The sequence below is a fragment of the Anneissia japonica genome, unplaced genomic scaffold (assembly GCF_011630105.1).
Source record: "Anneissia japonica isolate Jap-2015-1 unplaced genomic scaffold, ASM1163010v1 scaffold287892_len502923_cov169, whole genome shotgun sequence".
Taxonomy (NCBI): domain Eukaryota; kingdom Metazoa; phylum Echinodermata; class Crinoidea; order Comatulida; family Comatulidae; genus Anneissia; species Anneissia japonica.
This window is the reverse complement of record NW_022743765.1, coordinates 276,385-286,108: the sequence shown is the minus strand read 5'-3', so window position 1 is coordinate 286,108 and position 9,724 is coordinate 276,385. Positions and strand designations below refer to the sequence as shown.

Below are 9,724 nucleotides of genomic sequence, written 5' to 3'. Positions count from 1 at the left end.
GTAGTACTGATGGGCTAGTGTTTGACCCTCTAGCCACGAATCAGCATGGCATAATGGAGATCAAGGTGTTAAAAGTTCTTCAGAAGTACTCTCCTCAAGAACTTGTTGAGAATATCCACAATGGAAAGATAGCTACCAAAGATGTGAAAGGAGCATGCTTCAAAATAGTTGATGACAAACTTGTGTTAAAAAAATCACATGCATGCTACTACCAAGTTCAGTATCAATTCGGGGTAACAGGCTTTAAATGGTGACTTCATATTGTGGTCATGTAAAGGACAGCCATCTGTTCAAAGAATCTATTTACACTCGGATTTTATAAAGGACATTATGGAAGCAAACCTAAAACTTTGGAATGCAGTTGTTGTCTCCGAACTTGTAGAAATGAGAGTAGTTCGTGGTTTGAGTCATTTTATTATGTTGTAAACAGCAGGCAAACAAAATATTATGTACATTTCAATGGGCCTGCCTTACTATTGGTCAAATATGGGATCAGACAATAGATCTGTTAAGTTCAGTCTGAGACCTAGTTTGCCAGAATGTTCATTAAGTTGGTACTGTTTCCATATACTACACAATAAAATAAAATATTCTTGCCAAACACATGTTGCTTGATTCTCAACTCTTTATTTCAATGTAATCAGAAGTATAATGTACACGGTTTATAGTGCAATATTAATTGTGGCTAAGAGATGTGATGTAGTACACTGATAATATATTACTTAGCAAGTTGATCTTGAAATTTTACCATACAACAAGCAACAAACACAGTTTGACTAGCTAATGGAGCCAAGGACAGTGGAATTTTTCCAGATATCAAGCGAAACATTTTGATATTTCATTGTATCTCTCAACATGTATCCTAGTCATTGCTATTTTTCCTGTTAATAGTTCTTATTGCGGTGTTAATTTGTCCCTTCCCTTACGAAATGGAGGGATGTTCATATGTACACGATGTGGTATTAACCAGTCCTCCACAGTAAAACCTCGATCAACTAACAGGAGGTCATCTGGATTTAAGTGATTCAAAATGCCACACTTCTCAAAAATTACTCGATCTCTAATTGCTCCCTCGTATAGTTCTGAAACAAACACACCAGTACCATTTGATGCTACCGCAATCAAACACTTAAAAGTGTGATGATGCTTATAATTAAAATATAAGCTCCCTTGTCTTGATAAGTCTCTGGGCATTTGCACAAAGAATTCAGTGCCATCCACAGAACATCTGACATTTTTAAAGCCCCTGAACGATTTTGTCATGAATTATTTTAGAACCATGCGATTTGGAAACATGCGATCTCTTAGGTGATTAAAATGGCAATACAGCAACTGGAGCCAAGTTGTAAATATACACCTAATATTTGACTCTGACAACCTGAACATAAATGTCATCATATAACAACTATATCCACGCCTTAGCCTGACAAGGGTCAAAAGCAGTTCATCAATTGACTTTGTTTTTTTGTTGATGCTGCCTGTTTTGCATGTCTATGTTCCAGTATTTCAAGTTGTTGACGACTGGACCAAGAAAATTAAACAGTGCCATGAAATGTAAATAAGTTAGTCCATTGAAGAACTTAATTTTTTTTTTTTTGGGTTGCCTTTCATGTCCTCAATAGATAGCTGCATACGCAGTGATGGTTTCACCTCTCCTGGCAATGAAACAATTGCATTGTTTTTTACAATAATGTTCTCAACCTTTGATTAAAGCATGTACTTGTCATAAACCGTTTGGCAAGTCCAATTATGCTGATGCTGCGTTGAGATGAGGGCGTTGCTTCTGTTTCTTTGGTAATGGCTTCACATCACAATTTCTTGAAGGGTGTCTCGAAAGCTCAGACCACGAAAGCTAAGACCTAAGACCACCAGATATCAGACCCACTCGAAATAGCAGGCCTGCGAATTAAGACCCTCAACTAAGTATGCCAGGATTTCCTAACAACAGTATTCGCACGATAGATGTGCATTAGAAACCGCCATCGAAAACGTACCGAAACCGTACCGTACGGTTCCGTGGAGTGCGAATAGAAAGTTTGTACTGTATTAGTTTTCTCCAGTAAACATCGCAAATAGGGGCCTGGTTGGTATCGATGATACTTAATGGTGTTTATTTTATGATTAGTCAGTTCTCTTTATATTGACATTATCTTTCGAATAAAGGTATTGTCTAGAAATTCTGGCATACTTAGTCGAGGGTCTTAATTTGCGGGGTCAGATATTTTGAGTGGGTCTGATATCTCGTGGTCTTAGGTCTTAGCTTTTCGTGGTCTGAGCTTTCGGGACACCCATTTCTTTAAGTAGGAGCTTTCTTTTTCGCTCGACTATAGTGATCAATCTGGCAATGATAAAAATATGTAATTTACAGTAATATATAAACTAAATTCATACGTTGATGTAAATAAAATATTGGTACTTCATACTTAATAACAACACCCTGAAATTATTTAAGCTAACTTGCATTTTTTTTTTGGACAATATTTTAAAATTCTATATTTTGCTGAATACAGTAGTAGAAATATACATAACTTAGCCTATGAAAGCTAGTATTTAATTGATTAAAATTTGGTTAATTGCAGTGGAACTCTAGCTGCTCATCATATTTAAACATGTACTAGGCCCGGGCCTATATACATGTGTAAACTTTAATATTAAAAAAAAAAAAGTAAACTCCCTCAAAAAGACCGATCAAAACCTATTAAAAAAAATTACTGGCCTTTTATAATATTAGTAAATTTTATTAAAATTGTAGTACTGTATAGCACTTAACTACTGTTAGGGCATAGCCCCACTACTACTACTACTACTACTACTTCTACTACTTCTACTACTACTACTACTACTACTACTACTACTACTACTACTACTACTACTACTACACTACTACTACTACTACTACTACTGTATACCACAAAGTTGGTTGGCTGGGGCTAGCCTAACCTGTCATGAAGGCCTAGGTTAGGCCAGTTGCAGTAGGCCTAGGCTACCCAAAGTGAATCTATTACTAACACACAGGACACAGTCTGGCCCTCTTCTCTATCTCTACCTAGGCCCTAGGCCTAATTTATTAGGGTACCGAATACTTCAAGCTGGGTTTACTACTACTTACTTGTTCTTGGCAGGCAAGGGCAGGTAATGGATCTGGATGGTCTTCAGATGGTCCTCTACCGCCAATGAAATGTTTGCTACATATGAAAGTACATTTAGTAATTTTCTCAACAGTTAAATGTTGCTTTGGTGAGCCAAACAAACGAATCCAGCGCTCACATTTTTCCCTATTTGTTTTCGGCATTGGAAAATTAATGAAGAAAACATCCTTAATATGTGGTCTATCGCAATATCTGGAATCGCTGTTACATGTGCCGTATCAACAGTGCTTTTTCGTCATTCTTCAGGTTCTACTCAATCAGATAAAAATATTGTAGTTTTACAGTAAATTTGAAATTTAGGATCGTATTTTTTGAAAGCTACATACAGGGATTTTCGTATCTCCTACTTCCTGCTTGGAGAAATGACGTCAACTAAACTTTGTGTCCATTTTCAGCTCAACTGCGGAGCGCTGTTTTGAAGAATCCAAATTGTTTGCAATGTTATCAGAAATTGGCAATCTACTTAAAACATCAGCATGATTTTCTGAGCCTTTAACATGTTCAATTGAAAAAGAGAATTGCTGTAAAAATAAAAGCCATTGCTCAACTCGAGCCGAAGGAGGTTTAACACCCGGCTTTAATACAAACCACAATGGCTTATGGTCAGTTCGAACTACAAAGTTAATTCCATTTAAGTAAAGCTGTCATTTTTCACAAGCCCATTTAATAGCTAAAGTTTCCCGTTCAAATTGCGAATATCTTTGTTCGGTATTGTGACGATACGTCCGTGCGAGCAATGCTTTGCACTGTTTAATATTGTGTTTAATAGAGTGGGTAGCACCCTCTCCAAGGCGAGTTCCTTGGAGACGTAAAGATGGACGACGATGTGATGTTACATTGTTACTCATGGTATGTTGGAACCAAATAAACTTGTTCGTAATGTTGGAAATGATAACCGAGTCCTCTCGTATTTTGAGTTAGTCCCCACGTGTGTGCGATACCCATACATAAACATTCTATAGAACTTTATAGACCTTCTATAGAGACGAATCAATTTCTACAGAAATTAGCATTTTCTATAAAATTGTTTTATAGAGGAACTAGTTCCTATAGAATTCTATAACATACTATATACACATATTTAATGTAATTTCTATGTTTTTAATTTTTTTTTGTTTCATTCAATATTTTATTGACACATTCGTGTCTGACCAGTATAGTCCTACCAACATGTTTTACATCTTGCATATTCTATTGAAATTCTATAGAATACTCTATACAAATGATATGACAGGTTCTCCATAATAAAAATTTCTGTATTTATTCTATAAAAAAATTATGGTCCTTACCTGTATTTTTTAAAATGTATTATAACAATTTTATATGGATTATCTCTATAGGAACATATAAAATATATATATAGAGTATAATATATATGAAAGTTCAATATAAATTTATTTATTTATTTATAGTATATGCTGTAGAACTGTATAATATTCTAAACACAGTCATTTTAAAAACTGTAAAATTTAATATTCTATAGAAAATATATATAATATATATAAAAACTCTATGGAAACGTTTATAATCTGTAAAATTGCTTCTCTATAGAAAGTATATATAAAATGCATACGAACGCTATGGAAGTGTTTATCTGTAAATGAAATATTAAAAATTATTTTGAAAATTATATCTATAAAAAAATTATGTATAGAATGTATATATATAATATATTTAAACTCTATGAAAAATTCCTGGAACCGCTAATACATTGGTAGCCTTATGGGAACTTTGGTAACTTTTTTTGGGGGGGGGGGGGCTGTAGTCCACTAAACTTATCCCTCACCTATTCAACTAACAACAATGCTTTAGGATTGACAACAAAATGTTATCAAAAGCCTAACCTGTTTACTGTGATAGCCCACCTACCAAACAATTAATTTTATTGTAGAATTGCACAAATCTGATTAGTCACTTCATCAAGTGACCAATCACCAATCAGCTGATTTGAATTGTCACTTCATATAGAGCCAACGGAAGCGGTAGTATTTTAAATTTTTCTCTGGACTTTCATGATGTTAGGCAGTTATAAACATACTCCTTGGAAGTATTTTAGCAGTACTGTATTCACTATCAAGTGGTAAGAGTTTGTTTTGTTTTATTATTTAGTTAGTTTAATACTTTAGCAGACACGCTAGCCTTCTCCTAGGCCTAGTAGTAGTGGTAGATGAATGTTATATATGCATAGTCCCAGATTACTGCGCTTACGGCGCTCCATACTACTTGTTGTTGTTCTTGAATAAATGGAGTTTGATAGTTTACACGCCGTGTTCTGAACCTACATATTTTTTACATTTGCATTTGTTATCAAGACATAACATATTGGCGACGAGGATGAGCATGGCCTTTACAATTGGAAAAGTAGAAGAATTTGACCATACAGTCGAAGCATGGGATTCTTATGCAGAAAGAATCGAGCAATATTTCCTGGCCAACCATGTAGACGCTGAAATGAAAGTACCTTCACTGCTTGCACTCATCGGGCCTAAGACGTACACACTACTGCAGAATCTGTGCGCGCCGGCAAAGCCTGCCGCACTGAGCTACGATGAGCTTATTACGAAGCTCACAACACACTTGTGCCCAAAACCATCAGAAATCGCTGAACGATTTCGTTTTTACAAACGAGGACAGCATGTTGGGGAAAGTGTTGCTGCATACATTGCTGAACTACGTAGATTAGCAATACATTGTAATTTTGGCACTACACTTACTACAACGCTTAGAGACACTTTCGTCTGTGGGTTACGCCAAGAGAACATACAGAAACGTTTGTTGGCTGTTCATGATCTTACATTAGATGATGCGATTAAAATTGCGGTTGCTATGGAAACAGCAGGCCGTGATGCTACCGAGTTGCAGCAAACGCGAGCACAGAAGAGTGAAGGTAATGTGAATAAACTTTTTACCAAAACAAATAAACCAAAGAAATTTCAAGGACAGAAACAGACTAGGTCAGCCTATTGTTACAGATGCGGTAGTACATCGCATAAGGCGGACCGCTGAAAAAGAAGAGAGAAATGTCATCTAAATCTGCCACTACTACTAACAAGAAAAAAGTAAAATATGTCCAAGAGGAAGATGATTATGAACCAATGTTCCACGTTAATCACAAGACAAAGGGTAGTCCGATTATAGTGAATACTACCGTAAATGGAAAGTTAATCCCGATGGAGCTGGATACAGGCTTATCAGTTTCTCTCATACCAGAAACGACCTACAAGAAAATATTTAACTCTATGCCACCATTACAACAAACCACGATTCGTTTGAAAACGTATTCTGGTGAGAAGATCATGCCCCTTGGCATGCTGACTGTACCGGTGTGTGTTAACAACCATAAAGGAAATGCCGAATTGCTGGTTGTGGCACAAGATGACCCTGCATTGTTTGGCCGAGATTGGCTAAAGAATTTCCCATTGAACTGGCAAGAAATTAAAGTCCTACAAGAGACAAAGACCAGTGGTCTGGATGAAATTCTGGACAAACACAAATCCATTTTTAAGGATGAATTAGGCAAACTGGAAAAGCTAAAGGCTAGTATTTACATCACCGAAAATTGTCAACCAAAATTTCACAAGCCAAGGAATGGCCCATATGCAATGAGAGACAAGGTGGAGAAAGAGCTAGACCGATTACAGAAAGAGGGAATTATAAGCTCTGTGAAACACAGTGATTGGGCATCACCAATTGTACCAGTACAGAAGAAATCTGGTCAAGTGCGAATTTGCGGGGATTATAAGGTCACAATTAATCCTGTTATGAAAGTGGAACAGTACCCCTTACCAAGAATTGAGGACATTTTTGCATCCCTGAAATTTACAAAGATCGACCTCAAATAGGCATATCTGCAGATAGAAGTAGATGATGCGTCCAAGGAGCTTCTAACTATTAACACTCATAAAGGGTTATTTAGGTATAACCGCCTACCATTTGGGGTGGCATCGGCCCCCGCCATTTGGCAAAGAGCAATGGACCAGGTACTACAGAAGATTCCGTTCACATCATGCATCCTCGATGACATGATCATCAGCGGTAGGTCAACAGAGGAACACTTAAACAACTTGGACACAGTCCTAGAGAGGTTGAATACATACAACCTGAGAGTGAACCGTGAGAAATGCGAATTCTTCAAAGATAGCGTTAAACATGTTATATCGTCATTGCGGACTTATAAAATCCGCATACGCCTTAAAACTAAAAGAAAATGCATACGTTTAGAGTCCGTACTGAGCCAAAAAAAATCCGCAATGAAAATATAACGTGTTGTTACCTATTGTGGGCACATCATAAATTCAGAGGGTTTGCAGAAATCACCAGACAAGATTAGTGCTGTTGTTAATGCTCCCAAACCAGAAAATACGCAGCAACTTCGTTCATTTTTTGGGTCTCATTAACTAATATCGACGGTTTCTTCCGAACTTATCTTCAGTTGTGGCACCCATGAATGAACTACTACAAGAAGAGACAGTCCGGAAATAGACAAAAGCATGTGATGAAGCGTTCAGTACAGTGAAAGAACTTGTAACTTCAGACCAAGTTTTGTGCCACTACAACCCTAAACTGCCAGTGAAGGTTGCTTGTGATGCATCCCCATACGGATTAGGAAGTGTACTTTCCCATGTCATGCTTGACGGTACGGAACGACCAATTGCATTCGCTTCACGATCCTTAACGAAAGCTGAGAAAGGATACGCTCAGATTGACAAGGAAGCATTGGGTCTGTATTGGGGAATGCAGAAATTTCACAGTTACCTACATGGTCGTCGTTTCACTTTGATCACCGACCACAAACCTCTGGTCAGTATACTTCACCCCCATAAACCCATACCTGCGATGACTGCTGCTAGACTACAGAGATATGCACTTTACCTTTCGAGTCATACTTACGACATTGAGTATCGCAATACACGCCCATGGAAACGCTGACTGTCTTAGTAGATTACCTATGCCTACAGCTAAAGTTGATTACATTGACGAAGCGTCATTAATCTATACATCGCAGATTGAGCGATTACCCATATCGAGCACCCAGATACGGAAGGAGACACAACGTGATCCAGTATTGTCACATGTGTTGGACAACGTCTTGAAAGGAACTAACAAGCTTCCAAACGACGAGATTTTCAAGCCTTTTCATAGCCGTCTTACTGAGCTCACTTGTCACCAAGTCTGCATCATGTGGGGAAATCGCGTACTCATTCCAGAAAAACTTCGTACCGCCATACTCGACGAGTTACACAATGGGCATATTGGTATCGTTAAGATGAAGAGTTTAGCGCGCTCCTACGTATGGTGGCCAAACGTTGACAGCGAAAACGAACATGGTTGTAAGGCATGCATTAGTTGTCAGCAAACCAGTAAAATGCCGAAAGCTGCTCCAGTACATCCTTGGGAGTGGACATCTACCCCATGGGATCGCTTACATGTAGATTTTGTTGGACCATTCATGAACTGTATGTTCTTGATCGTCGTCGACGCCCATTCAAAATGGCCGGAAGTCTTTCCGATGAAGTCAACGACAGCATTGCGGACGATTGAAAAGCTACGTATTCTTTTCAGTCAATGCGGAATTCCACGACAATTAGTCACCGACAATGAATCGTAGTTTACCTCTGAGGAATTCCAAATTTTTATGAAGCAAAACGGAATACGTCACATTACTTCAGCACCCTATCATCCGCGCACCAATGGATTGGCGGAAAGATTTGTGCAAACATTTAAAACAGCCATGAAACAGGCGAAAGGAGATCTCAAAACCGTTCTCTACAGGATCAACTAAGCACCTTTCTGTTTAAATACAGAACGACACCTCATACACTTACCAAGGAAACACCTGCAAAGTTACTCTATGGACGAAATTTAAGAACGAGGTTAGACATACTGAAACCTGACTTAACTGCCAAAGTATTGGAAGGTCAGGATCGCATGAAGTTCTCGAAGCACTGCGGCGCTAACGTTAGAGAATTCGAGCCTGGACAACAAGTGATGGTACGTGATTACCGCAGCACAAACACAAAGTGGATACCAGCTCAAATTCAAGAAAAGACTGGACCGCTTTCTTACACTGTCAACCCAGGAATGGGGACATTGTGGCGACGTCATACTGACCAACTACATCCTACTGCAGTTAAGGTTACACCGACTGTAACTTTAAGCCCAGATAACACACAATCATTAACTGATGCTTCAAAACCAGAAAGCCTTATTTCGACAGACATCAAGGAAACATACATGCCTACCACAATTACACCAACTACGGAATCACCATCTACACTGAAAGCAGAACATGTACGACGTTACTCAAGGAGGGAAAATGTTCGCCCACCAGACAGACTGAACTTGTAAATAATAAATAACTGTGCACAAGAAGTTATTTTAGTTGAACTAATGTTCATTTTATTCAGAGTTAACTGTACAACCGAACTTTAATTCATAACTACTAATTACTGTACAATACTGATGATTGAACTTTAATTGTAACTACACCAGATTGGTAACTGAAAGTCTAATCTAATCTAACCAGTATGTAATGCAACTTACTTTCAAGACAAGCCTTGTTACAAATGTTTATT

At 37.9% G+C, this 9,724-nt stretch overlaps 1 protein-coding gene across 1 annotated transcript; it reads left to right on the top strand.

The window, feature by feature from the left end:
- The first annotated feature begins 8,097 nt into the window (after positions 1–8,097).
- On the top strand, positions 8,098–9,497 carry LOC117119529 (uncharacterized protein K02A2.6-like). The gene is made up of 2 exons (XM_033264354.1): positions 8,098–8,753; positions 8,954–9,497. The coding sequence occupies exons 1-2, from the start codon at positions 8,098–8,100 to the stop codon at positions 9,495–9,497; spliced, it is 1,200 nt and encodes a 399-aa protein (XP_033120245.1).
- Positions 9,498–9,724: the final 227 nt, after the last annotated feature.

Excerpts from the sequence above, each read along its gene's own strand:
- LOC117119529 (XM_033264354.1), top strand. The coding sequence starts at position 8,098 with ATGCCTACAGCTAAAGTTGATTACATTGACGAAGCGTCATTAATCTAT. Across the intron at positions 8,754-8,953 it reads TTAGTCACCGACAATGAATC|AACGACACCTCATACACTTA; the intron begins GTAGTTTACCTC and ends GTTTAAATACAG.